Source organism: Chroicocephalus ridibundus, unplaced genomic scaffold (assembly GCF_963924245.1).
Source record: "Chroicocephalus ridibundus unplaced genomic scaffold, bChrRid1.1 SCAFFOLD_26, whole genome shotgun sequence".
Taxonomy (NCBI): domain Eukaryota; kingdom Metazoa; phylum Chordata; class Aves; order Charadriiformes; family Laridae; genus Chroicocephalus; species Chroicocephalus ridibundus.
The window spans coordinates 1,174,181-1,200,242 of NW_026961775.1; the positions used below are offsets into that span (position 1 = coordinate 1,174,181).

Here is a 26,062-nt window from a genome sequence, read left to right on the forward strand (position 1 = left end):
TAACTGCTGTCAGTGAGAGTCCTGTGACAGGGCCAGCAGGGCCGTCAGCCTGGAGCTGTGCAGCGGTTGTAACTACCGCTGAAACGGTTGTAGAGGGGGATGCTGTGCTGTGGGTTTGGCTTGGGGTTCTTTTTTTAACTATTTTGTAGGGGTGCAACTATTTCTTTGCACTCAGGTGAGGGGATTGGCGCTGATCTTCTCTTTCTGGAGCGCGTCCTGGCATCCTTTGTCACCCAGAGCTTTCCCCTCTGTTCTGTTCCTGACGAGGAGCCATGGCCGCAATGGGGAACGACTCCTGTGAGTAATGACTTCACCAGCAGGCTTGGGCTTTTGTGAATCCCCAAAGGCAAGGGATGTGGCTGGTGCTCCATCCCTGACTGTTGATTTGCTGACAATCTAGAGGCAATTCTGTGCATTTCCTGCCAGCAGCCGGACTTACCCAGGTGTTTTCAATTAGACACGGGAAAAGATTTTTATCCCTCCTGTGCCATTATGTACAAGACCTTGAAAGATGTTGTTTCTCATAGAAAGATCTCGCCTCAGTAGGGTTACCTTTGAGGCTAGATCACTTGAGCTGGTAATGCACTGCAAGACTCTAGCGGGCAAGGAAGGTAGGCCGAGGCACAGAAATCCGAGCGTGGGTTTGTTGGACTGCTGGCAAACTGAGCGGGGGAACAGACTGTTTTCCAAACAGTCAATTTCCATGGCAGTCCTGTACAGAACCCGACTTTTAAAATAGGCTTTCGTGCACCACTAGGTGACTAAATGTCAGTTTAACATGATAGGCCTGCTGGTTAAGGACTCGTCTGCTGCGACATGGCTCAGGACCACACCAGGGCCAGCAGCGCTGCTTTCTGCATCCCGTGGGGGCGCTGGGCAGAGGGACGGGTTGGCAGGTCCCGGCACGAGGTACGTGTGTGGGACGTCAGGGTGACTCTCGCCTGGTTTTTCCCAGCAAAGCCCCAGCCGGTGCCAGCCCCGAGCTGCGGGGCTGTGCTCTCCGCACCCAGTTCATGGAATAAATTTGTTGTGTTTCATCAGATACTGGTTTTTGTCTGCTGCCAGAGAGGGAGGGGAGACCGAGCCAGGGCCACGGGGGCCGCTCCCCCTCGCCCACCCTCCGCCTGGGCTGCCGGGAGGAGCCGGGCTGTCCCCGCTGCCACAGCCCAGCGCCATTGCTGACAGCCACAGGCTGGAGACCTTGTGGGGCTGGGAGGCGGGGCCTTCCTGAGGCCTCCCCCAGCCGAGTCTTCTCCCCCGACCATGTCTGCTGTGCATTATAAGTTCTTCTCCAAGCTGAACTACGATATAGTCACCTTCGACGGCCTCCACATCTCCCTCCGCGACCTCAAGTGCCGGATCATGGGCCGTGAGAAGCTGAAGGCGGCCAACTGTGACCTGCAGATCAGCAACGCCCAGACCGAAGAAGGTGCGTGGGGGCGCGGGGCCCCAAGGCAGTGAGGAAAAAGCATGTGCTTCACTAGGTTCCCTTAAACGTGGGGTTGCCGAAAGGGGCTTTGCCTAAAGGGCCGAAAGGGGCTAACTTTCCTGCTTCAAAGAGCATCAGTCGTGTGTGGCAGTGACATGATCCTCCTCTAGGTAGGTTGTGTTGCACTTTGACCTTTGTAAAATGCGTGTAATCTTTTAAACTTGGTACACTGGTGGCACAGATACTTAGTGAAGGTAAGGGTGTTTTCCATGCGAAAACACCAAAATACCCCAGTGGTTTTCAGAGCACAGCTAGAGAATACGTTTTGGTGTAATATGTATGAATGCCAACTTTTTTGGTTTATATGCATAACCGTTATTTCCAGTTGTTATTCATCAGATGTAGATGCTTAAAGTCACCTTCAGGAAAAAAAGGGAAAAAAAAACAGACCGGGATTTTCTGCCTCAGTGGGATGTTTGGAATTCCTATATGCGGACATACAGTATTGCATTTTATACCTTTGTCTGTGCAGCAGTCCTGACAAAATGTTGAAATGCTCTTGGAAAGAACAAAGTGAAGCTTGAGTGAAGATGGCCTCCTTGTTCAGATTTTTCTGAGTACTCCAAGCTCTTACAGTTCAGTAACTGCTACTTTTCACAATGGAAATCTAGTAATAGAAGCAAAGCTAGTATGAGGTAAAAGTAAAGAGGATTTTAAAGCTCAGTGGAAAAATATGAGATGATGCTTTTAGAGATGCCGGGAAGGCAAAGGGATGGTTGGGACCTATTTTACAGAGGGGGTGGGGGGATGTCCTCTTCCACACTTACTCTAGAGGCGTGTTCTGTGAGGGCAGAATTCCCTTCAAAAAGCCCATACTCAAGAATAGCGCTTTTAAACTTGCCTCCTTTTAATTTGATCTGAATTTCTTATCATAGATGTTCTCACAATACCATGGTAGAACAGTAAACTCCAGAACTCAGGTTTCTTGAGTACTCTTTCCTGCCCTGTAACATTCTGTCTCAAACCCCTTGGAGAATGTGCTATTCTGCTTATCAGGCAAAAGACAAAAAAGTATAAAACCAAAAATGGGACTCTGAACGCTCTTGGGTGATTAGTTTTAAGGAAGAATAGTGCTCTTCTAAGATTGTCTCTGCAGCTTGGAACTTGCTAGAGTTCAGTGTTACAGCACGCACTTGACGGTTTTAGTAATGCTGTGATGCGATGTCTTCAAAACAAACTCCCGCTAACTCCAAAGGAAGTCATGCCCATAGGAAGACTATACTGAAAAACGATGCATAAATTGTGAACTATTCCTGTTTTGGGTCTGATCCCTGAGCAAAATCTCCCTGACAGAGCTTGGCTTCATATCCAGTATCTCTGGTTTTCAGGCCATCGTTCTGCAAAGGTAAGGGCTTTTGGCATTTGAAACTGTAGGCAGATGACGGGGAATGGCTGCTGGTAGTGCTTTAAAACAGTTAGTCATATCCAGCTGGTGTAAGTACAATAGAGAACCATTCTCATGGGAAGGGCTTTGCATTTTAAGCTTGCTCAGTCCAAGTGTCTCAGGTAGTAAGGGCAGGGTTTTTTGGGTCGTATGTAAAAGGTCAGAAGGCTTTCCTCCGTTTCAAAAGACTGACAGGGTGTAAGCCAAGGCAAAGCACGGGTAGCGTCAGGCGCACACTGTTTCCTAAAGGCTTTTAGAGGCTGTCTTCGTATGTAGTTTTGTTTGAGTCTCTCTGCTCTGCAAGAAGGGAATTGAAAGAGTTCACGTCCCTTCACGTTTAATTCAAAGGAGATGATTAGCTTCAGAGGGGAGATCCCACTTTAGTTTGAGTCAATTCTGCCCTACTTGTGAAAGCAAGCTCAAAAAAGGCCAAAAGTTCTGTGATGCAAATTCTAGCACTGCCAGTTTGGGTTCCATTCAAATGTAAAGCACTGAGAGGCGGAGAAGTGTGGTTGTTGGTGGAAGATGCTCCAAGACAGAGATGGCAGGGTCTCTTCTGCGTTCCGTCAGTCTTGAGCACTGGTGGCATTAGGTGAATCGTTTGAGTTAACAGCTATGGAAGCAATGGCGTTTTCATGCTTTAGCTCGGTGCCTGTTTTGTTGCAGGGCAAGCTAGACAGACTTTAGACTCTGGTTTATGCAGGTGAGACTTTGCTGTGGGTTGTTCTGCTCCGAAGATCTGTTGGCTTTGTAGCCTAACAGAAGCAAAAGCAGCTTGAGTTAGATCAGGACAGAACCTCATGCATTAGCAGACTCTCTTTTAGTGACCATTGAGACTGTTTTGCTTTTTAAAAAAGGAGACAAATTTTGCTGTATGTGTTTGGTTCTCAAACCTGAAGATTTCTTGCAATGTACTGTTAGTGTGTTGAGACGATAAAAGCGCGATGTGACATACAAAAGTTTGCTTTTCTATCTGTCAAGGGATTCTCTGAAGTGCTGTGTAATTACGTATTAATCCTTAATCCTTATGAATGGACTAGGGTTTTTTCCTGTGTTTCTCTTGTTTTCAGAATACACAGATGACAATGCCCTGATTCCTAAGAACTCATCGGTGATTGTCAGAAGAATCCCTGTTGGAGGAGTTAAAGCTACCAGCAAAACCTCTGTTAGGTAAGTATCCATAAACCATTGTATTCTTTCTAAGGGGTTTTGGTGTGATAGCTTTTTAAATTTATATTAGTTTACAGGGGCTTTCAGCTTGTATCTTTCTTGTTAAAGCTGCTGTTAATTTTTGTTGTCATGGGCTAGATTTTAATGTATCTGCCCCAAAGCAGGCTGACATTTTTAGTGCTGTTGGGACACGGGGTTCACACTCCACCAATTGTAACTTTTCAGATGCCTCTACTGGGTTTGTTCTTGGGGCTGATTGTTCTGAGACCCATGGTCTCTACATGGATCTCCATATGGAGAAATTCCTTATTATATGTGTTTGCTTTTATTGCTTTTATAGTACAGGCAGATACACATTGTAGTGTCATCTTAGGATTTGTTCCCATCTCAGAAGAGCCTGCGTCTCAGTGTTTAGACTATTTCTTGCATTTGGGCTGGAGGGTATTCTTACGGCCCAAATCTGGGTTTTTTGCATACTAGCTATAGAGGAAAGACCCAGGGTTGCCAGCTGGCGAGCAATGCAAACAAGAAGTTTCATTCATAAAGGATTCGTAGTAGTTTCCTAAAGACAATGTCCATTTAAGGCCAGAGGAAAAGAACAGTGTCCTAAAGCCTTTTGTGTGAGTACGATGAAGGAATAGTTAATCCTTTCCAAACTTGAAACTCAGTAAGCAGTTGAGCAGGTTACCAAATGTTACTAGTTATCTTTCTAAGTCTGTTTTTACCCTAAGCCGATGTCTGTGCTCCAGGTTTTAATTCTGTATTCCTAAGATTTACGGAGGACAGAGAATCGGGTGTATTGCTTAAAATTACAGATGCTCAAATGCACTGCCGACTACAGGATTATTGCTGTCATTTCTGCATTCATACAGACCCGTTCTATGTCAGCTACATTAGCGTTGTTTGAATGGTCATATTTTCCGGCCTTCTTAAAGATATGCCTCTCCCCCACCATTAAAAGATGTTATTAAATTGTGGTTTTGCCATGTCTTTCTAGTGTTGGTTCTCAACAGAGTAGAGTGATGAGTTACAGCATGTCTCGCACCAACAGTACAGCAGCATCCTGGTACTCATGAAGTGTCTGCAAGCAAAACCCCCTGAATTTACGTGGCTCTGCATGTCAGCTTTGGGCATGTTACTGCCGTAGTTGTTGCAGTGCTTTCAGGTACTCCCTAGTAATTCTGGAGGCCACAGAGTTGTGCTTCTAAACACTGGGGGTTAATTAAAACGTGTATGCTTAGTGCTGCGTTGTCAGTGCATCCTCCGTTTCTGATTGGACGGCACCCTCTCCTGGTATTGTAATGCTGCCCCACAATGAGAGGACAGATGCTGCTAGCTTCAAAGATCAGGTAAATACCGGTATGTGGGGATAAGGGAAGAACGGCACTGCTGTTCTAGCATTGACAATTCACCAGGCAGATGAGCTTTCTGCTCCTCCAGCTGGAAACATTGCAGAAGCTACTGCAGAGGGGCTAAAGTTTGGGAATGATGAACGTACGCTGTAAGGGTGGAGAGGCCTTCAAAAATGTGTTACTCACCTCGTAGTGTGTTCTTCGAGGTAAGTGGATGAAGAAACCATTGGGTGGTCACTGACAGTGTTTCCTTGTACTTGCTCCCCTTCGGGAGCTGTGTGGCTGTAATTGTGAGCCTGGTGGTGGTCTAGCAGTGGCAGGAAGCACGAGCCTTTCTCTTTGTATGTGAATTCCACAGCAGCCTTTGAATTGCCTCTGCGATACGGATCAATGAGTATGTGGAGTCTCAGCAAGTTTTCAAACGTAATAAATGGTTCCTAAAATATTGTAGCATTTTCAAGATATCTTAAAACAAATTCTGGCAATCGAGGCCACTATTTTCTTTTGTCACGGGACTCCTCAGTTGAACAAAATTCTAGAAACTGCTGTCAGGTGACATTTCTAGTACTATTTTGAATCCACATAGCATATGTAACACGTTTAGTGGCTAAATATGGTAGCCGTCTGAGCACAGTGCTTGGGCTTCCACAAAGACACGCTCTCGTAAAGACTCTGCTGCTGACATTTTTGTTATGTCTTTGTCGGATGACTGATTTCTGGTTCGCTTAAGGAAAGGTGCACTTTGAAGTGTCTAGACCATCACTGTTCTTGCTTAGAAACTAAAGTACTGTGTATGGCCCTATTTGTGATACTAGGGATATACAGACGGGCTAACGTTACCTTCCTGTTTTGATGGTTGATTATTTAAGAACACAAAATATAGTACAGACATCATGGGTTTGATACTTAGGTAGCAGAGACAAAATACCTGAGGACTTCCTCTTGTGCTGTTGTCTTCTGTATCTGTAAGTCTTGGAGTAATTTGTGACAAAGGTGAAATGTGATCTGGGTTTTTTTTTTCTTTGCACTGAGTGTACAAGAGAGAACAGTTTATGTATATGAATAAATTTCCACATTCAGTAGACTATCAGAACATAATGTTTTGACAATCCACTTTTATAATCTGTTTTTGCTGCTTGATGCTGGGCACAAGTGCTTTATTTTAAATTCTGATCACCTTTCTTTCTTCTTCTAGAAGTCGAACTGAGCCAGTGAGTGGAACATCAAAAGCGGTATGTAAAATCACAATCTCACTTTTTTACATTTGGAAAAGGAGCAGCATTTTTCTTCAGGTTTGAAAACACTGTCATTCGGCTGCTGAAATATAATTAAGTAACACAAGGAAATACTTGACTGGTAATGGTCTAGATCTTGATTTGCCACTTGGGTTGAATGCTATGCGTAACTACACATTTCAAAATAGTCCCTACAGTATAAAAATCACTCTTTGGTGGGTTTTATTTTTCATCTTTATTTTAAGTACTTCACTGCTGTGGTGTGAGCCATTACACTAACCCTGGACCGCTGGATCCGATGCCTTGATAAGCTGTTAGGATCACCTAAATCTAGAAAGAGATGAGCTCTGGCTCTGTGTTCTGTGAAGAATGCAGCCTCTGATGCTCATGGAATAGTATCCAATCAACTTAAAATTGTAAGCTTTTTGTATGTAGGTCTAAAACCACTACGTCTTAATCTGACACCTGTAATTCTGTCACCGAGTGGTTCGAATTCCTTTTTGGCCATGAATGCATGAATGCCTCGCGTTGTGAGTTTGAGTTAGTTTACTGGCCCAGTGACCCAAGTAGTTAATTTTATGCATTTATTTAAAGCACATTTATAGTATTTCATCTAATTCAGACGAGTTTTTATTTCTTGAAAAGGGTTATTTTTCTTGTTGTTTACTAGCATGTGCATAAACACAAATCACATGTTCCAAAAGAAGGTTAACGTTCTTTTCGCCTCGCGTCTTCCCTGGCGTGTCTGTGTCACGTTTCTGAGTAGCATCTCGCCACCCACTAGCACAGATGTCTCCAAGAAAAGGAAAAATCCTGGAGTGGGAGGGAAGCCTCAGTGTTAGCTAGAACTACTTAAAGTAAATGAAAGACGAAGCAGAAACGTTCCCGTCTAGTTTGCTCTGCCTGGACCTGATTTGGGTTGTGGGTAGCCGTGGGGAGGGTGGAAGCCTTGCATCGCTCTTTACAAATCCTCTCTCTCTCGCTCCCTGTAAAAGCACTGCAGCCTCGGGTGCTTCTGGTGTTGGAGACACAATTAACTTTATTCTTAAAGCTAACTCACTCTTGGTTCAAAGCGTGGGCTTTTTGTTTCGGTTTGGGTTTTTAAATACCTGTATTTCTGCATGTATTTCAAAGACGAACCTGGATCTTAGTGTGGGAGGAAGAAATCACCAAAAATCTTGCCAATCACTGTTGAACAGTAAAGCAGAAAAATTAAAATTAGTCATGATTTTTCTGAACAGGAAGCACAAAAGGTTTTACTTTGAGTATTTCTTCCTTGTCTCGCTCTTATATCAGCTGTCATTCTATACGTCCAAATTTGCGCTGCTGTCCTACTGTTACTACAGCCAAAGCAAGAAAGTGCCTCCGTTTTGGTTTAGTATTACTGTTTCGGTAACTGCGAGGATTTCTAGTAAGGGCTTGTCCTTAAAGGCTGCAGAAACGCAGTGCCAGGCCCATTGTTTTAGCACCGTCAGGCACAACCGTGATCCTTCCTGGCTGAATGTTTAGTTCAGCCAAGCAATCGGATTTTAGGAAACCGCTGTAATTTACACGTAACGTTCCAGCCGCGAGACTAGCCTTTTCCATCATGAAGCTGTTGGCCCAAATCTGGGTGTGCGAAGAGCTGAGCCACACACGGAGTGGAGACGGGTGTTTGTTTCGTGTCTGTGCAGAGGTGGGGCTGGGGGAGCTCCACAAAGCTAGCACACCTTGGCTTACACGTTGTAAGCTTTCATATTTTACAAAAAGCGACTCATTGTCAGGCTAGACTAATTTCTCACACTTCCCAAACTGATTTGGGTAGTATGGCTTGTGGTCTAATAAAATACAAGAAATCAGTTTTCTCAGTGTCTGCTCTGTCCTGGTAAACACCTTTATTTCAATAATTGGAGCAGTAAATTTTTTTCTAGACTAGGTGGTGTGTTACTTTTATGGCTGATGTTTTGGACTGGTGTTTTTATTTGGGTTTTGTGGGGTATGGTGAGTTTGGCATTTTTAAACGTAGTGACAGGAGAGGCAGAGTTCACGTTTCAGGGCTGATATGCCGGTGCTTTATTTTGACAGGCACCTGCTGTCTTCACCAAAGTGTAACCGTGTGCATTTATAAATGATGAGACATGAACCGATTAATTTTCAAACTACACCGAAGATAAGTTTCCTGTAGTGCTGCTTCCTTCTTGAATAAACTTGAATTTATTTTCTGAATGCTCTTTAGCTGGAAATTGACAGCTTCCTTACCCCTTTGACTTTTAAGCAGTCGTGAACATTTGAGAAGGGTCCCTCTCTGAGATATTCTGGAGCAGTAAGCTGATCTCAAACGGGTTTGGTAATTGTAGTTTCTTCTCATTAACCTCATTAACCAGACTCTTAAGCTGTCATAGGTCTGCGCTTTGCCTTGAACAAATACAAGTTCCAGTGGGTTGGAAATGCCGCTTTCAGTGACAGTCAGAGGCTATAGTGCAGGCTTTGGGACTACAGTAGAGGTTAGCTATTGCAGTGTTTTGATTGTAGAACTCGACTGTGTGTTTCTTTTCTCGTGAACAGATTGGTGACTCTCCTGCATCTATTTCTGTGGCCCAGCTTACTAAGGTATATGAATATTCTCGTCAAATACTTAAAAAATAAAAAAGCATTTTCTTTGTACTTTTCAATCTTATACTGTCATCTGTATCTGGCTAGCACTTGTAATTTGAACAAGACTTTAATAAAATTTCTACTAATTTAAAACATTTACTTTAACTTTAAAATGTGTGTATGTTTTGATACCATCCTGTAAAGACTAGTTCGCATTTTGGAAGATAAAAGCAGATACCTTATCAGCCTCAAGGTGATGTTGTAGTATTGGTCTTCTTCAGGACCCAGAGGAGCAGCACTTTAGCTGTCTACCGTTTTTGATAAGTTTTGTTAATTTTGCATTGGAAACAAACACAATTTTTATGGAAGACTTGATTTGTCTGTAAGCTGTGGACATTTAAGGGGGGTTTTGAACAGCTAAAATAGAAGCGTTTCCGTAACATGGACAATTGCATCCCTATTTTTGAATTTCTAGTGATGGTAGTCACGGAACCATTCTTTGAATGCTGCACAATTTCATAAATTTTGGTATATGTGCAGTGGAGAGCGCGATCTAATTTGTTTGAATGCAAACTGTGAATTGTGAAAATGTGCCCAGTTGTTTCTAAGATTATACCAATGTGTCTGTGTGGCATAATAGCAGATGTGGCCCTCTGAAACTGTTGTAATGCCATGTTTGGCTATGGAATCGCTTGCATTTTTGGCTCAATAACGTGTGACTTTGGCCGGGAGAGCACTAGTGATGGCCCTTGGTGCACAGACGTAGTGCTGTGCAATGAAATTACTCATCTTGAAAGAGCACAAAGATTAGAGGAGTGGGTCTTGAGATGAGACGTGTCTGCATTTCTTTTCTTAGCAGGACAAAAGTTTGGAGTCTGTTCCCAGAATTAAAAAGAGCACAGGAATTCCAAGGAGTTTCACGATGGAGGTGAAAGATCCCAAAACAAAGGGTGCTATGCTGACAAACACTGGAAAATACGCCATACCAACTATTAATGCGTAAGTATGGAATTACTTGGACTGACCAAAAACCGAAGGAGAGAAACCACGAGTGAATGTCTGAGTGGCAATGCAGCCGAGTTGGCCAGCATCTGTAATTGCAGGGGAGGAAGCAATGTCACCGTATCTTAACCTTAAAATCTGCCATACTTTCTAATATGAAAACAGGGTGGTCCTACTGTTCGTGCCCCTGTAAGTTGGTTAAACATGTGGTAGGCTGAGAATCTATTTCTGCAAAACATTTCCGTAGTGTTTACTCTTGGAGTCGTTCTCTCAGAAAGCTCGTTTTGCATCTGGTTTATGTTTCAAAGGCTTCTTGCAAAATTTATCAAATTGGACTATTGGGCTGAGGTTTCCTTCCCCTCTGCCTTTTATCAAATCTCACGTGTGAAACAGACTGAAGTTTTCCTGTTGCTCCGAACTAAAAATGCTACTGTGTGCTGACAAGAGTGGTTCTCTTAAAAAGGAATCGGTAGCACTTCTGTTTTTCTGTCATGGATCTCCTTTGGTAGGAGCTGTAACATAGACTTCGTTCACTTATAAAATGCAATTACTCGAAGGCCAACTCTATCCTGAGCCTGCAATTTATATTTACCCTCTGGCAAAGGAGGGCTGGGATTCATTTCCCCTGATTTCTAGCCGTCAAAAAATGATTTTTCTAAGTCTGAGCTAATTTCTTAGTTGATCCAATGAATGGTAGAGTTCTGCAGAAGGAAAATTGTTCCCCCCTCCCTTCTCTGGCAGTTGAAACTAAATGCCTGTGTTTTAGAAGGCTAATGCGGAGTGAGAATAATTCCACCTGTTATCTTCCTTTGATAAAATTAAAAGCTTGGAACAGTTTTCATATCCACATCTTTAACTTTTTTCTTTTTCCTTCCCCACCCCACCCTCCAGGGAAGCTTCTGCTAGAGGAAAGAAGGAAAAGCCGCCCTTTTTACCCTCATCCTCTGATGATCCGATTCCAGATGAGTTGCTGTGTCCCATTTGTAGAGATACGATGACCGATGCAGTTGTTATTGCCTGCTGCAGAAACAGTTTTTGTGGCGAATGTGTTACTCCCCTGATTGTTGATTCAAAACCTGATCTTCTGAAAGCAGAAATAGGAGAGAACTAAATGATTGTGTTACCACTTCTATTTACTACTTAAGTATCCCCTGAGTAGGAGAAGAATTTTCTCACATAAAGGAAAGAAAAATAAGGCAGAAAGCTTTTTTTGCTTTTTATGCATGTAGTTAAATCCTCTTTACACACGGAGGGATGATTATGAGAAGAGTGCGTAATTGTGCAGGTGATTACAGGATTAGATAGTGAATGCATTTAGTGTCTTTCTCTCACACAAAATTATGTGGCCAGCTCTGGTGACTTGCTGTGGTCTGCAACAAGCGGATAGTTAGGCATTTAATCCACATTCTTCTCCACAGGAGAGTTGGTTAAAGCCGGCAGAACTCAACCCTACTATCGTTTTTTTGAGATGAGTTTTTTTCAAGAACCTTGAGGTTGGTGACTTGTCACCGTAGAGCTTGGAAAAAAAGAGGAGTTGAACCATCAAGACACAGCCTGCCCTACATCTTCAAATGTTCAATAGTGAAGTACCAAAACTGCGTAGCTATTTACTGCATACTAGGAATTTTTGCACTCTTGAACGTTTATAGCTTGATGCTCTCAGGGCAAGAGCAGATTCACCCATTAAGCATATACGTCTTTTTATGAATGATTAGAACCCTCAACATTTCCTTCATTTGGCTAAAAACTATTTTGATGATTCTAATCATTCGCAGGTATTAGAACAGCATTACTGCAATCGGAGGAACATACGTGCCCAGCATGTCATCAGGCAGATGTTTCTCCTGATGCTTTAGTTGCCAACAAGTGCCTACGCCAGGTAACGTGATGACTTTGATGTAAACTGTTTGCATGAAAAGTCTATTTGTAAAAAGCTGAAAGGGAAGAAAAGAATAATTTATGTCTCCTTAAGAAAGGCTAAATTGAATGAGGCTAAATTTACTTTTCAAATGCTTCATCTGTTATTACAGAAGCTTACACCTTTAGAGACAGTCTGGCAAATTTGGGTCACGCTTTTGTTTAACGTGATTGCCTCCCTTTCCAATTCGATGTTAACACAGAATTACTTTAAGTGCAGATACTCTGAGGTGCCAATCGTTACTGACACTGTTTAACGTCCTGCGTTTGTGTATCCGCACGTTGATTTATTTCAGGGTTGGTGGCATTTCCAGGAATACACCAGTAATTTTACTCTGTGGAGGTTTTTGTTCGCCTATCTACTGATGTTTCGTAGTACGTTTTTGTAAATGTTTTTCTGCCTCTAGGCTGTGAACAACTTCAAAAGTGGAACTGGCTACAGAAAGCGGATTCAGCAGCAACAGCAGCGGCAGCCGCCACCGCCACCACCTTCACCACCACTCGTGAGACAAGCAATAACATGCAACCTGCAGCCTCTGCTCCGGCCAAAAATGTCCAGACAGCAGGCGCCACTAATGATTTCGTTAGCTTCTCTGGCTTCTCCTTCTGCTTTGGCATCGTTGGCCCCTGGTCCGTCACCTGTGGCAGCCTGGCTGCCAGTAAGTCCCTCTTCTGTCATTGTCTCTGATCTCCCTCCAGCAGTGCCCCTACCTCTCCGTGCTGAAAAGCCAGATAGACCTTCTTGGTAAGTAAAGCTATAGAGCAACATGAATATGAAATGCTGAAGTTAGATTCTTCTTCTTGCGCTCCTCTGCTAGCGAGTGACATTTAGTGACATTCATTAGTGACATCAGTGACAGTTCCAGCTATTTTATTTTACTTTGAGTGAGGACACTTTGATAAGTTGGAAGTACACCTCATGCAAGAAGCTTCTCAGAAGTATTTGTTGTTTGGTTCCCCTATCAGTCGTTCAGTCCAGGTTTACCCCGAGAGAGGAACCTTTCTTCCCCGGGAGCCCTCTGATTTGAAGTGGCTAGGAATTCCTAAAGTAACCATTCGGTTATGCCAGACCTTCTTGAGTGCATTCATTTCTGTGTAGTACTGAGGATCTCATGTTCTCACGAAAAGTGTAAAACCAGCTGGAGGTAACATTGATCAGGTGTTTTCATGTTACTTTTTCCTACAGTATTTCTGCCATCAATGGTACGATAAGTCAGAGCCATCCTCAGTAGTCACAGGGTAGTCAGTGATGCATGCAGATTGGATAACAAACATTGAAACACTACATTTGAAGTATTTACAAACATGACAGTCTAACTTTGCAACCCAGTGAATTAATATGAAAACACGTGAAAAATCTGAACTCTAGTTTAGGGTTTATCTTCTTTCAGCTCGATGCCTTGAATGCAAACAGCCACTCTGTCCAGAAGGCTGTCAGGCTCCGCCGTACCGTTGAATACAGGGGCTCACAATTCAAAAGAACCTCTCAGGCAGCCTCCGAACTAGAACACAGCCGATTCCTAATAGAATTTCCGTTCTTGCATCATCCAAAACTGAGGTTCAGCATGTGGGTTATACGTACTCTAATCCTCCCGTGTGCAGCCAGCTTAACAAATTCTGTTTCCAGTGAGCTGTCTCTTTGAATGCCGGTATTCCACGTAGACTTCTCTTCAGGGCTTCATGTGGAATCGCCCAACTTCCGATTGGTAGATCTGGTGAAGATTACTTTTTCTTTATTTGTTTCCATTTACAGTAGTCAGCCTTTTCTCACCTTGGACTTTATACTTCCAGTAGCACATCAAAACACTGTTTGAATAACAAAAATCCATGTGTTTTGTAGCGATGCTGATACCGTTATACCTCCTGGTGCTCTGGTGACTGCTGCTGAGCTTTCTAGATCTTCCTCTCTGTCAGTCAGCAGTTTGTTGGAAGAGAAGGTAAATTTTATTTCAACATATGCAGTGAGTCCTGTATTTTAGTAGAGCTCATTTTCCAACTGTTTGCGTTTATTCACAAGGGCTGTCAGATTCCTGTACTAAGACAACCAGCTTTACCAAGTCTTCTGGGCCCCCAAGGGCAATCAATGCCCACGACTGGTAAGTAACTAAAACTTTAGAATTTCTTTTCAGAAATTATCATCAGATAAACTGAACGGGATTTTTTTCTGTTTCCTCTCCCCACTCTGAAAGGTCATCCAACGAGAGCCAGTACACCTCGCTCAGCGGGTGGCAGACCAGGCTGGGACCTGTAAGTGTTCTGCAGAAATTCAGTATATTACTGCTCGTAACCTGTTAAATGAGGCCGTAGCACGTAACTTAGATAACAGCTGATTTATAATGAGGTAAGTGTGCCCAGATAGCTGTGGAGAATACAAGTGGTAATCGGGAGACCTTATTGTGGCCTTCCAGTACCTGACGGGGGCCTACAGGGAAGCTGGGGAGGGGCTGTTTGCAAGGGCATGTAGCGATGAGGGGCAATGGTTTAAACGAGAGCAGAGCGGCTTTAGATTAGACATGAGGAAGAAGTTCTTTACAGTGAGGGTGGTGAGACACTGGCCCAGGTTGCCCAGAGAGGTGGTGGAGGCCCCATCCCTGGAGACATTCAAGGCCAGGCTGGATGAGGCTCTGAGCAACCTGATCCAGTTGAAGATGTCTCTGCTGACTGCAGGGGGGTTGCACTAGATGGCCTTTAGAGGTCCCTTCCAACCCAACACATTCTATGATTCTGTGATTCCAATTAGTTTTGAAATGGTTTGATTTTAATTGTCTTTGACAAAGGGCATATGTGATGGCACTAAGATGATGTAAAGTAAAACTCCAGTACACGATTGAAAAGAGGACTCTGAAAAATTAACACTTTTTGAGGAAACCGTAAGTACATCTGAAAATGAAATACAATTAAAGAATCAGGTGGAAAGATGCCCTCTTGATTACTGGCTGAATCGGGCTGAAGAAATTGATTTCCCCATAGAATTCAGCCTCCAGCATTCTTTTTTTAACAACCTAGTTGATACTGATTGAGCAAATTATTGGAAAAGTCAAAGTTCTTATATGATGACAATTTTGAATTCCTTCCATTTAGTCATCTCAAATAGCCAAGCTGCTTTCTCTCAGTTGGAGAGAGAGAGAAGAGTCTGTTTGATCTATTACTGCCGTGTCAAGTGAGTCCTCCCTTTTGGTATATATTTGTTCTAGACAGATTGTAAGGGTGCATTGTGTTTATAAAATCTTGAAGAAAAATGAAAACAAAAGCCAGAGTCCATGCCACAGATTATCTAAAAATCTCAAATTCAGTAAGCAAGAAAATAACAATTTGGGGGTGAGAACAGGCCAAATACATCATCATGAGTCCACAACATAGGAAGCATACGTGGAAGAAGTCCAAAGACGTTTGAGAGAAGATTAGTTATTATTTGTGCACTACTTTGAAGGTCAGAAGTGTGAAGTATGAAGTGTATCAAGGATTGGTAGAGGAGCGGTGGGCACTTGGCACGTGGGAGTCTCTCCTAAGCACGGGCAGCCTCCATCCACAGTCGCAAAGCTGCGTATAGGGAGAGAAGACTGAGGGAACTGCTGGGGGTGAGGATGTGGGAGGCAAGTGTGAGGATCAAGAAATGAGCGTAGTCTCAAATGGAAGCAGGGAGAAAAATGCTTAGGCTGAGAACACGCAGTGCTCGCCACCACGCTCCGGCTTCGTTCGCTTTCCTCTCTGAAATCAGAGCAGAGTGTAACAAACGGTGACACGTGTATTTGGGTTTCTTTAGAAGTTCCAGTCGAGGACGCCTGCGTGGTGAACGTACCCAGAGGACCCAAGCCCCAACGCTACCAGCATCAACAGCAGTCTTCGTGCCAGCGCCTCCGCCTTCTTTGTACCCTCCACCACCCCAAGCACTTCCTCTTCTACCGGGGGCACTACGACCACAGTTTCCTCCCCAGTTTCCACCTGGTCAGCCTCCATCTGCCAGCTACACTGACTCCCCTCCAGGATATCCCCCAGCTCCTGCAAACACGTCATCAGCCTGGGTACCAACAGCAGTACCGACGGCGCATTCCGATCCCATCCCAGTGACACAAGCTCCTCCTTTATCTAGGGAGGAGTTTTACAGAGAACACCAGCGACTGGAAGAGGAGTAAGTACTTGGCTCAAGGAAGTTGTGTTTGTTCTTTTTCATTTTTGTATTTTGAGAGCGTACTGGACTGCAGTTACACTGAAGTGCATCTGACATAAGCAAAAATGACATAGTATTTTTTTCAACAGGCTTTTTTCTTGCAGATGGCAAACGTGCAAAACTAAAAGAAGACAAACGTAATTCTAAAACTGTCCCTTCAACTTACAGGAATTCTAAACTGGTTTTGCTTAAATAGGACATGCACCTTTTGCGCTTGCGTGCAGTATACGTTTTCTCACGTTGGGCACGGTTTGTTTCTTGGTGTCGTTTTGTCCTAAAGGTCAAACTCTAATTGTAATAAAGGTCAAACGAATGCTTTTGCTAAGGAGTTGATGGAATAGAAAAGGTGTGCAAAAGGAGCGCAGGCATTCATTTTCCAGGTAAGTGCTCAACATGTCCATAATGGAGAAGCAGATTGTCTAGAAGAATCAGGAGGAGTTCCGCTCCACCCCTCGGTCATTCGATGGACTGGATGGTTCAAGGCATTAGCAGTGACAGGAGTTTCATATGTAGCTTACTAGCTCAGATGTATGGCAGAGGTTGCTGAGGAGAAATAACTGGACTCCAGACGATCCAATGTGAATCAACAGAAGCCATTTATTAAGCACAGATCATCATCATCTTTTATACCCTGCATTGTAGCCATACACGCGACTCGCTTATTTGTTGCCTCAGACGGCAACAAAGAACCACGTGCCGCTCGCTCGGGCCTTCCCAATACGGGAAGAATCGGAAGGAAAAAGGCAAGACTCTTGGGTTGAGACAAAGGCAGTTTCACAGAACAGCAAAGGGAACAAGAAAACAACAACAATCACACGGACAGAGGAATGTACAAACACGATTACGGAACCGCCGCTCCCCGCCGCTCCCCGACCGGACCCGGGACGCCCCAGCCCGCTCCCAGCGGCGACTTCCTGCCCCCTCCCCCGGCAGCTCAGGGTGGGCATGGCTCACATGGCATGGAATACCTGTGTCCTGGGGAGAAGTAACCCTGTCCCCGCCGCAACCAGGACATTATCCACCCCTTATTCCAGACCATCTCTGCCATGCCCACATCTTACAGGTTCCAATGAATTGCCACCACTTTCCCCTGTCAGGTATATATACACGTATATATTCATGCAGATATAGTGCCCTTAGTCTATGGGCCATCCCTCCAAAGTGTCCCTTGAGTTCATTTCATCCATGGCTCTGGGCTCCATCTGTTAGAACAGTCTGTGTCCTGGAGAGAATTAACCCTATCCCTGCCGGAACCAGGACAGCAGCCCAGAAAGCCAATCATAGCCTGGGCTGCATCTACAGAAGCCTGGACAGCAGGTGGAGGGAGGGGATTCCCCTTCTCTGCTGCAATCATCTCATACGATTTCATCTGGAATGCTGTGTCCAGTTCTAGGGGACCCAGCACAAGAAAACTTGTAACTGCTAGAGTGGGTCAAGGGAAGGATCACCAAAAATCATTGGAAGGCTGGAAGACCTCTCTTAGGAAGAGAAACTGAGAGAGTTGATGTTGTTGAACGTGGAAACAAAGAAGCACCAAGGAGACCTTCTTACGGCCTTTTACTCTATGAGGGAGGCTTAGAGAGAGAGAGAGAGAGAGATTTTACCAGGGCCAGTAATGACAGGACAAGGGGCAATGGCTTTACACTGAAGGAGGGTGGATTTAGACTGGACATAGGGAGGAAATTTTTCACAATGAGGGTGGTGAGACACTGGAAAAGGTTGCCCAGAGAAGTTGTGGATTCCCCATCATTGGAGGTGTTCAGGGTCAGGCAGGGCAGGGCTTTGAGCATCCTGATCGCAGATGTCCCTAAAAAACAGGGATTGGACTGGATGATCTTTAAACGTCCCTTCAAACCAAAACCATTCTGGGATGCTATGAGGGCAGATGTGGCCACACCAGTCCTGATTCAAGGGGGACAATAACTCCCCTTGTCTGGGTGGCCACAGTCCTTCTAACACCACCCCACATGCAGCTGGCCTTAATGGTGCTGAGCCTTTACCAGAGGCTCATATGGCATCCCTCAAAATGCCCAGGCCCTCTCCTCAGACTCACTCCTCACCTCGTCCTCTCCCACTTTGCCCCTTCTCCTTCAAAAACTTGAGGAGGTTTCTGTTGGCCACATCCCCAGGTGTCTCAAGGTCCCTGTGCACTGAAGCTCCAGAACGTCAGCATTTAAATTGCATGTGCAGATGGCTCATGCTGAGTCGTGGTTCCTCTAACAAGACAATTGAGTAGCTGTAGGACAGCAGAGGTAAGAAAAGGGGTTACTAGTGTCATGGACGTCATGAGGAAGGGGGAAAGTGCCACTGTCACCATCTCAGAAACACCAAGGGAATGGCCAACAAGGAAACGGTGAAAAAGAGTTGGCTCTTTGTATGGGAGGGGATGAGGATGATCCAAGAGAAGAACTTGAGAGTGGAAAAAGAGCGGAAAAGGGCATGAAAGGAAAAGAGGAACATCAAGTTGCTTGGTTTGAAGGGACCTTTCAGATCACCTAGTCCAACCATCAACCTACCTCTGACAAAAGCCATCACTAAACCATAGCTCTAAGCACTATGTCTGCCTGCCTTTTAAATACCTCCAGGGATGGTGCCTCGAAAACTTCCTGGGCAGCCTGTTCCAATGCTTAATAACCCCCTCAGTGTAAAAAGTTTTCCTAATATCCTGCCTAAACCTCCCCTGGCACAACTTGAGGCCGTTTCCTCTGGTCCTATCGCCTCTTACTTGGGAGAAAAGACCGATCCCTACCTCTCTACAACCTCCTTTCTGGGAGTTGTAGAGTGAGAAGGTCTCCCCTCAGCCTCCTTTTCTCCAGGCTAAACAATCCCAGCTGTCTCAACTGCTCCACATAATGTTTATTCTCCAGATCCCTCACCAGCTCCGGTGCCCTTCTCTGGTCCTGCTCCAGCACCTCAATGTCTTTTTTGTGGTGAGGGGCCCAAAACTGGACACAGTACTCCAGGTGGGGCCTCACCCGTGCCGACAGGGGGACAATCACTTCCCTACTCCTGCTCACCACACTGTTCCTGATACAGGCCAGGATGCTGTTGGCCTCCTTGGCCACCTGGGCACGCTGCTGGTTCATATTCAGCCGGCAGTTGACCAACACCCCCAGGTCCTTTCCTGCAGGGCAGCTCTCCAGCCACTCCTCCCCAGGCTTGTAACGCTGCATGGGGTTGGTGTGACCCAAGTACAGGACCTGGCACTTGGACCTGTTGAACCTCATACCACCGGCGTTGGACCATCGATCCAGAGTCACCAGATCCCTCTACACTGCCTTTCTACCCTCAAGCAGGTCGACACTCCCACCCAACTTGCTGTTGTCTGCACAGTTACTGAGGGTGCACTCAATCCCCTCATCCAGATCATTGATAAAGATCTTAAAGTGAACTGGCCCCAATACTGAGCCCTGGGGAACAAGCATCAGGGTGACCATCTGCACACAAACATTAATAGCTGACCAAATGGAGCTTGAGTCCAGGGGCAGCTGGAGAAACGCTGGGATTTGGCCAACAGAAATGTCTTGAAGTCTTTCAAGGAGAAGTGTCCAGTCCTGCATCCCGGGGAAGAATAACCCCAATGCAGCAGGACAGGCTGGGACCTGATGTGCTGAGCAGTGACCCTGCGGAGACGGGGCTGGGCACCCTGAGGGACGCCTCATGAGCCAGTGGTGCACGCTCACTATGAACAAGGCCGGCTGCCTACGGGGCTGCAGGAGGAGGAGTGTGTGCCCCCCAGGCAACTTGAGTCACCTTCCCCTTTGACTCAGCACTGCTGTGGCCCAACGCACACAGCTGTGTCCCAGTGTGCGGCTCCCCATTTTGGAGAAGTGGAGAGGACCTGGAGAGTGTCTAGAGGAGGTCTGCCACGATGGCCTTTAGGGCCCAGTGCACGTGTGCTTGGTGGAGAGGCTGAGGGACCTGGGCTTCTCTGGCCCAGTGGCAGGGAGGCTCTGGGCACTATTGGAATGGCCTGAACCTGGTTGGAGGGTTGTTTGTGAGATGATGGATCTTTTCTTTGGTGGGAAACAGCTGGAGAAAGAAACAGACTGGACACCAGGAGAAAGAAATGCCACTGCAAGGGCTTTGCTGTGCTGTAACAGATCACCCAGAGGGAGTCGGGATCAGCCCAAGGCGTTGTGTTTCAGGAACAGCCAAGGACGATGGAGAGAGATGAGTAAAGGCAGTGAGATGCTGAGGGGAGAGCAAGACGGGGAAGCAGGGGGGATGTCTGCAGCCTGCAGGGGAAGAGGAGCAGATGTGGGACACCATAGTACCGCCTGTGGTGGAGACGATCAAGGGAGTTGGCAAGGCTGAAAGCCCCCAACAGTGCTTATGTCTTTCTCCTCTTGGCTGTGGCTGTTGTCTGTGCCACCAAGGCTACCAGAAGACACCTTATCCTTACAGCACTAGGGCCTTAGCGCCTCCTCTTCCCCACCCGGGAGCCATCATTCTGTGTTTCTACCCTTGGCATTGCACGTCCTCCCATCACAATGCCCCAGCAAGAGCCCTGAGCTGTGCTTGTGGGGCAGGATCTCCCTTCCCAGGGGCTGGCAATGGGAAGAGATTTGCTCAGAGCTGTCCTGACTTGTGAGTGGGCTTTCCTCCTTTGGCAGGACCTTGGGAACAAAGGGATCCGGTGTCCAACGGCAGCTCCATCACCCACTTCCTCCTCCTGGCATTCGCAGACACGCGGGAGCTGCAGCTCTTGCACTTCTGCCTCTTCCTGGGCATCAACCTGGCTGCCCTCCTGGGCAATGGCCTCAGCATCACTGCCGTAGCCTGTGACCACTGCCTCCACACCCCCATGTACTTCTTCCTCCTCAACCTCGCCCTCCTCGACCTGGGATGCATCTCCACCACTCTGCCCAAAGCCATGGCCAGCTCCCTCTGGGACACCAGGGCCATCTCCTTCTCGGGATATGCTGCCCAGGTCTTCCTGTTTGTTAGCTTATCTCAGCAGAGTTTTATCTTCTGACAGTCATGGCCTACGACTGCTACATTGCCATCTGCAAACCCCTGCACTATGGGTCCCTCCTGGGCAGCAGAGCTTGTGTCCACATGGCAGCAGCTGCCTGGGGCAGTGGCTTTCTCCATGCTCTGCTGCACACGGCCAATACATTTTCAATACCTCTCTGCCAAGGAAATGGCCTAGACCAGTTCTTCTGTGAAATCCCCCAGATCCTCAAGCTCTCCTGCTCAGACTCAGACTACCTCAGGGAAGTTGGGCTTCTTTCTTTTCGTACCTTTTTTGCCTTTGTGTGTTTTGTTTTCATTGTGGTGTCCTATGTGCAGATCTTCAGGGCTGTGCTGAGGATGCCCTCAGAGCAGGGAGGACAGAAAGCATTTCCCACGTGCCTCCCTCACCTGGCTGTGGTTTCCCTCTTTATCACCACTGGGTTGTTTTCCTACCTGAAGCCCCCCTCTGTCTCCTCTTCATTCCTGAATCTAGTGGTGTCATTTCTGTACTCGGTGGTGCCTCCAGCAGTGAACCCCCTCATCTACAGCATGAGGAACCAGGTGCTCAAGGATGCCCTGAGGAAACTGATTCGACATTTTTCATCAGCCATAGACTGTGTACCTTCCTCTGCAAAGGATTCACAGCATCTGGTGTGACAAGCATTCACTATTCCTCCCCTCCTCCTTAACTTTTCACATCTCATCTGTGACGCAAAGCATTTGTGTAAATACTCAGTCTCTCTGTGTGTTTAAATAAAATACATGAACCAGCTAACACTTCCTTTTCTGAGACCCATCAGCAGCAGGGCTGAATAAACGGGAGATGAGAAGACCTTTCTGGCTGCAGCAGCCTGGGGCAGGCTGTCCCAGTGCCACTCTGTCACTGGGGCGGCAGGAGCTGCCTGAGGGTCCCCAAGACCAGGGCTCTTGTACTGGGCTGGGGAGAGGGGATGGCACAGAGGGGCTGCAGACCCCTCAGAATATCCTGGGGAGGAGGACACAGGGGCCCACTGACTGCCTTTGCCTTGTGCCCAAATGCCCCCCGTCTCTGGGGCTGACCCTCCTCTGCCCCCCAGCAGCTGCGGTGCCCTTCAGAGGGGCTGTGGCTGTGGAGTGAGTGCCCAGAGCTCTGCAGCACCCTGGGGCAGGCTCTGCTGTTGGGCCAGCGCAGACTGGGCTGGGATGGAGAGAGGGCAGGGGAGGTGGCAGAGCTTGGAGGGAGCTGGGCTGGGCTGGAAAGTGCCCAGGAGGAAAAATCCTCGGGGTGCAGCTTGTACTGTGTGCCCATGCGGGGTGAGGACTCACACCAGAGTGTGTGTGGTGCAGAGCCAGGGCTTGTGGAATTGGTGTCCGTCTCCAGGGTTTGGTAGTGGTGGGGCTGAAGGCATGGGCCTCTGTGAGAAGAGACCAGGGGCTGCTTCCGTGCCAGACAGAGCTGGTTCCAGCCAGCTCCAAAAGAAACCCACCGCTGGCCAAAACTGAGCCCATCAACGAGGATGGTGGAACCTCTGTGAGAGTGTATTTAAGAAAGGACACAAGGGCTTAAGTGGGAGAGGAGTGAGGGAAAAACAGTGTGAGAAACAGCCCTGAAAACACCAGGGTGGGTGAAGAAGGAGGGAGAGGAGGTGCTCCGGGTGCCAGAGCAGATGGTCTCCTGCAGCCTGTGGAGAATACCACAGTAGAGCAGGTATTTCCCTGCAGCCTAAGGAGAGGAGCACAGCGGAGGAGGTAATCCCTGCACTTGGTGGAGGACCCAACACTGGAGAGGTTGGATATTTCCTGAAAGAATTTCCGCTTGAGGAGAGCCCATGCTGTAGCAGGTTTATCTCGAAAGACTGTAGCCAGTAAGAGGGACCCCATGGGAAAAGTGGTAGAAGGAAGGAGCAGCAGAGAGGAATTGTTATGGACTGACCAGGACCCCCATTCCCCATCGCCCTGCACTGCTCAGGGGGAAGGAGGGAGAGGAGCTGGGAAGGAAGCAGCAAAGTTCAGCAAGGGAAAAAAGGTGTGGGAGGAGGCTTTCCAGGTGATAAGGTCTTCCATCGGTCCTATGCTTCTTTGTCCCTCAGCCTTTGCAGCTGCACATGCCTGGCCTGCCCACTTACCTTCACTCCTGTGCCCTTTGTAGGAGGCCCACACACATCTTGGCACGCCCAGCGTAAGGTGGCCTCCACCAAAGCTGGAGCCCACCTGGCCTTGGAGGCAGGGAGGGGCCCGGTCCCCTCTGTCCGGGGCTGGGCACAGCTTTTCCCTGGGAACCTCCCTGAGGAGCACTCCTCCTCTGTGTCAGCCTGGGGCCCGGCAGGGGTGGCCCAGGGACAAAGGCTGCTGGGGCAGGGCTGAAGGAGCTCAGCTGGGACAGCGTTAGACTGAAGATCTAAAGGTGCCTGGTTCAGCCCTGGGCTTCAGCAGTGATTTTTCTCCCTCTGCTTTTTGCAGAGCCCGTCTGCCGCCTTCCAGCCTGCCCCAGCCCTGCTTGCTCCTTCACCTCTTGCCAGAGCACTGTCCCTGCCCTGGACCTGCACATCTGCGGCTTAGAAGGAGCCTTCCTCCAGCCCCACAAGTCCCCAGCCTGCCCCTGGGCAGGACTCTCCACTCAGGGCTGCTTTGGGGTGGTCTCCAGCTGTGCCCCCTTCCCTGCTCCACAGCATCGGGATGTGTCCTCTGCGGGGTCTCTGCACGACCCAATTCCTCTCCTCTTTGTCATGCTCAAGGGTGCAGAGTCTGTTCCCCTCCTCAGGCGCCTCCTGCACCTTGTCTCCATTCCCAGAGCAGAGGCCACTGGACCCATAGTCCCAGGGAGAGGCACTCCCTGGAGCTGCGGCCTGAATGGCAGCATCCTTCCCCTGGGGGGGTGTTGCAGTGAGACCTCTGATGTGCCCAGGACAGCTGACAAAGCCACGCTGAGGATCACCCACCGGAGTGCATGGCCATCGGTATTGTTTAGTCACACGCTGTCCTGAGCAGAATTTCTTGTCCCCATTTGCCCCCCTGCTCCAATGACTGGTAACACACCAATATGCTCCTCTCTGGGCATCAGCCCCATGGAGATGGACACCCCACCTCCGGGGATGCTGTGGGGCAGAGGGTGCAGGAGGAGGCCCGCTACATGGATGAAAGCGTGTGAGCTTTCTGCCCCCATGTTGCCCCATCGCACACCCTGGGGTGCCATCAGAGCCTGGGGGCACCTCACCCCAGGGAGGGCATGTCCCTCACCCTGTTGTACTTCTCCTCCTGTGCCGCTGCGCACAGATGTGGCACACAGGGGGGTTGCCCTTGCCCTGGGGGGCAGAGGAGGCTCAGGAGTTTTCTCCTCTCCGTTGGCCCTGGAGGGGGCCAGAGCGTGGGAGCAGCACCTGCAGCCAGAGCCTCCTTCTGCCCCATCGCTCTTCAGAGACGCTGGAGGGCCAGTGCTCTGCAGTGCAGCCCTGTGCCAGGATCAGGCCCCAGGGGAGAGGCCATGCGGACTTCCCCCATCTCAGGAGGGCTCAAGTGCTGTTTGCTGCAGAGGGTCCCTGGGCACCCAGGGGACAACGGGGCTGTGGTTGTCACAGACCCCTCATGGGAGGAGAGTGTCTCCTGCTGGGAAGGCTCCAGAGGGTGTAGCTCAGTGGCAGAGCGCCCACTTTGCATGTGGGAGATCCTGGCTTCCATCCCCAGCATCTCCAAGGGGCTTCTTCCCTGAATGCCCAGCCTCAGGGAAAGGCTGGAGCTGGAGCCTCTGGTCCTCTGCAGGCACTGTGGGCCTGCCCTGCCCAGCCAGGGTCTGGCTGTGGGGTGAGGAGGGCTGTGTGCGCTGCCTCCTTGGAGCCCCCTCTCAGGAGAGAGGCGGGCAGCTGTGCTGGACCTGAGCTCAGCTCACTGCCCTGCACCACACACCCACCCGAGACATGCCCCTTCCCCACCACCATGTCTTTGGGCTCTGGTTTCTTCCATCCACCCTCAGGGAGACACTAAAGCACCTGGGCAGGCAAGCACAGCTCTGGTCAAAGGCTTTTAATAAGAACAAATATGGGGGCTCCTGCATAAAAACAGGGGAATCAAAATCGAGGAAACCCCTGGCAGATTCTGCTGCCCGTGGGAAAAGGGAGAGGGTTCCCTGGTGCTCACGGCTCTCCCAGCTGCACAGACCTCTCCTCCCTCCTGGCTGCCCCCAGCTGCACTGCAGGGACGGGCTCTCCTGGCCCGGGGCTCAGGGACCGTTGTGCACTGAGCTCTGGTGTCACAGCCTCTGTGTCCTCAGGGGGATGTGCCACAGACACCTCTTCAGCATCATCATAGCCCGTGCTCTCTGGGGACAGGGACCAGCCATCCCCCTCAGCTCCGGGGGCACCAGCACCTCTCTGGGAGAGCAGGTTTGGCCCTGCAAGCAGCAAGGCAGGCCATTGCATGTTCACCCCATGGGGTGCCTCTCCTGGGCTGTACATCACCTTCCTCCCTTCTCCTCACCAGTCCTGAGACGTTCAGCTCCCTCTCCCACCCATGGAGCCCCCAAGGAAAAACTCCTGGGGCAGGTTACCCCATCCGAGCACGTTGGGCTCTCGTTGTGACAGCGATTCATCCAACACCAGGGATGCCACCCCAGGAACCAGCAGCACTTTCTTTCCCTCTCACCTCCAAGGGTATCCGTGGGTCCAGATCCTTCCTCTGCCAACCTGGGCATTTCCCAGTCTTCCTGCCCAGGGGAAGGATCCTCCCCAGGGTCAGAAACCTCCCTGGCATCATCATAGCCATCAGCTGGGTCACCTCCAGGCAGGACAGGGACATCTGAAAGGAGAGGAGAGCTGATGACAGTGAGAAGATGCGTTCTGC

The 26,062-nt window shown here is 48.2% G+C and overlaps 3 protein-coding genes across 5 annotated transcripts; all 3 read left to right on the forward strand.

Moving 5' to 3' along the window:
* Positions 1 to 1,263: 1,263 nt before the first annotated feature.
* Positions 1,264 to 9,255, forward strand: LOC134509661 (E3 ubiquitin-protein ligase RBBP6-like). Its single transcript, XM_063322241.1, has 4 exons — positions 1,264 to 1,429; positions 3,944 to 4,043; positions 6,591 to 6,627; positions 9,175 to 9,255. The coding sequence occupies exons 1-4, from the start codon at positions 1,264 to 1,266 to the stop codon at positions 9,253 to 9,255; spliced, it is 384 nt and encodes a 127-aa protein (XP_063178311.1).
* Positions 9,256 to 10,087: 832 nt separating this feature from the next.
* On the forward strand, positions 10,088 to 13,222 carry LOC134509662 (E3 ubiquitin-protein ligase RBBP6-like). Its single transcript, XM_063322242.1, has 5 exons — positions 10,088 to 10,203; positions 11,098 to 11,252; positions 11,982 to 12,085; positions 12,531 to 12,868; positions 13,090 to 13,222. The coding sequence occupies exons 1-5, from the start codon at positions 10,127 to 10,129 to the stop codon at positions 13,220 to 13,222; spliced, it is 807 nt and encodes a 268-aa protein (XP_063178312.1). The 5' UTR covers positions 10,088 to 10,126.
* A 726-nt stretch (positions 13,223 to 13,948) lies between these two features.
* Positions 13,949 to 16,631, forward strand: LOC134509717 (E3 ubiquitin-protein ligase RBBP6-like). 3 transcript variants are annotated; one of them, XM_063322323.1, is made up of 4 exons: positions 13,949 to 14,219; positions 14,313 to 14,370; positions 15,887 to 16,252; positions 16,381 to 16,631. In XM_063322323.1, exons 1-4 carry the CDS (start codon positions 14,207 to 14,209, stop codon positions 16,430 to 16,432), a joined length of 489 nt encoding a protein of 162 aa, XP_063178393.1. In that variant the 5' UTR covers positions 13,949 to 14,206; the 3' UTR covers positions 16,433 to 16,631. The 3 variants fall into 3 exon arrangements, 2 of the variants coding, with proteins under 2 accessions (XP_063178393.1, XP_063178394.1); XR_010069382.1 differs by having other exon boundaries at positions 13,951 to 14,219; positions 14,313 to 14,464; positions 15,887 to 16,631; XM_063322324.1 differs by having other exon boundaries at positions 13,951 to 14,219; positions 15,887 to 16,631.
* Positions 16,632 to 26,062: the final 9,431 nt, after the last annotated feature.